This window comes from Elephantulus edwardii, unplaced genomic scaffold (genome assembly GCF_000299155.1).
Source record: "Elephantulus edwardii isolate Elephantulus edwardi_28Jun2011 unplaced genomic scaffold, EleEdw1.0 scaffold00064, whole genome shotgun sequence".
Taxonomy (NCBI): domain Eukaryota; kingdom Metazoa; phylum Chordata; class Mammalia; order Macroscelidea; family Macroscelididae; genus Elephantulus; species Elephantulus edwardii.
The window spans coordinates 11,766,446-11,767,462 of record NW_006399814.1 but is presented as its reverse complement, the minus strand read 5'-3'; the positions used below and the strand labels follow the sequence as shown (position 1 = coordinate 11,767,462).

The 1,017-nt window shown below is 37.5% G+C and overlaps 1 protein-coding gene across 1 annotated transcript in view; it reads left to right on the top strand.

The window, feature by feature from the left end:
* The window catches only part of CAMLG (calcium modulating ligand), a 15,204-nt gene extending 14,568 nt beyond the window's left edge, over positions 1 to 636 (top strand). Inside the window, exon 4 of the mRNA XM_006888059.1 lies at positions 445 to 636. Within this exon, the coding sequence (XP_006888121.1) occupies positions 445 to 636 (192 nt within the window). The remainder of the gene's footprint in view (positions 1 to 444) is intronic.
* The last annotated feature ends 381 nt before the right edge of the window (positions 637 to 1,017 follow it).

Here is a 1,017-nt window from a genome sequence, read left to right as displayed (position 1 = left end):
ATACATACATACATACATGTTTTGGAGAGGGTGCAGCTAGAGTGCCCTTTGGAGGCAAGAATGATGAGGCTTCGCCCCACATCTTTGGGCATGTTGGTAGGAAGGGCTGTTCCTTGGAGAGGAACACCCTTGACCAGGTAGATTGACACGTGACTGTCGCAGTGGGCTCTTGTGTGTCAGGAAGTGTGAGGATAGCACTGGATAGAACAGGGTTCAAATCTGTTGTTCATAGGGTCACTATGATTCATAGTGGACTCACAGCACATTATAATAACAACAACAACATACTTAGTAAATATTTGTTACAGCATTGATTGTTACTTTGAAACTTTATTAATATTTTTGAAAGCAAGTAGGCAAACACCGTAATACTGATATTATTAGTGTCGCATTCTAGAATATAAGTAATCTGCTGAAAGATCATTTGAGTCTTTCTCATTACAGGGTGAAAAGAAGACAAAGACAACAGTTCTAACTGCGGCACTTCTGTTATCTGGAATTCCTGCTGAAGTGATAAATCGATCAATGGATACCTATAGCAAAATGGGCGAAGTCTTCACAGATCTATGTGTCTACTTTTTCACGTTTATATTTTGTCATGAACTGATTGATTATTGGGCATCTGAAGTACCTTGAAGCCTACAGAACTCAGAAAGAAAAACTTGAAACCATTTCATCTATAACCCCTTCAGAACTATACTGCAATGTCTGTAAAGGAGGCACACAAGCTATACCTTTATATTTTATTTTAAAGTAAAATTCTTTTACTTTATAGGAATTGTAAAATAATTTGATTAGGAATGGAATGGCAAGTTCCCTGATTTAAAAAGGTTGAGTTTGTGTTAGTACTGATGTGAAGAATAGAGAACTGATGTTACTGATTGGTTTTTCTTTTTAATCATAATCCCTAGCCTTTACCTTTTCCAAACCTCCTCAGATTTGTAATTCCTCTTTTGGGGGCTAAGCTCGTGCTTTTAGGAGAGCAGATAAATGTAGTCTCAGCTTGTCCTAAGAACT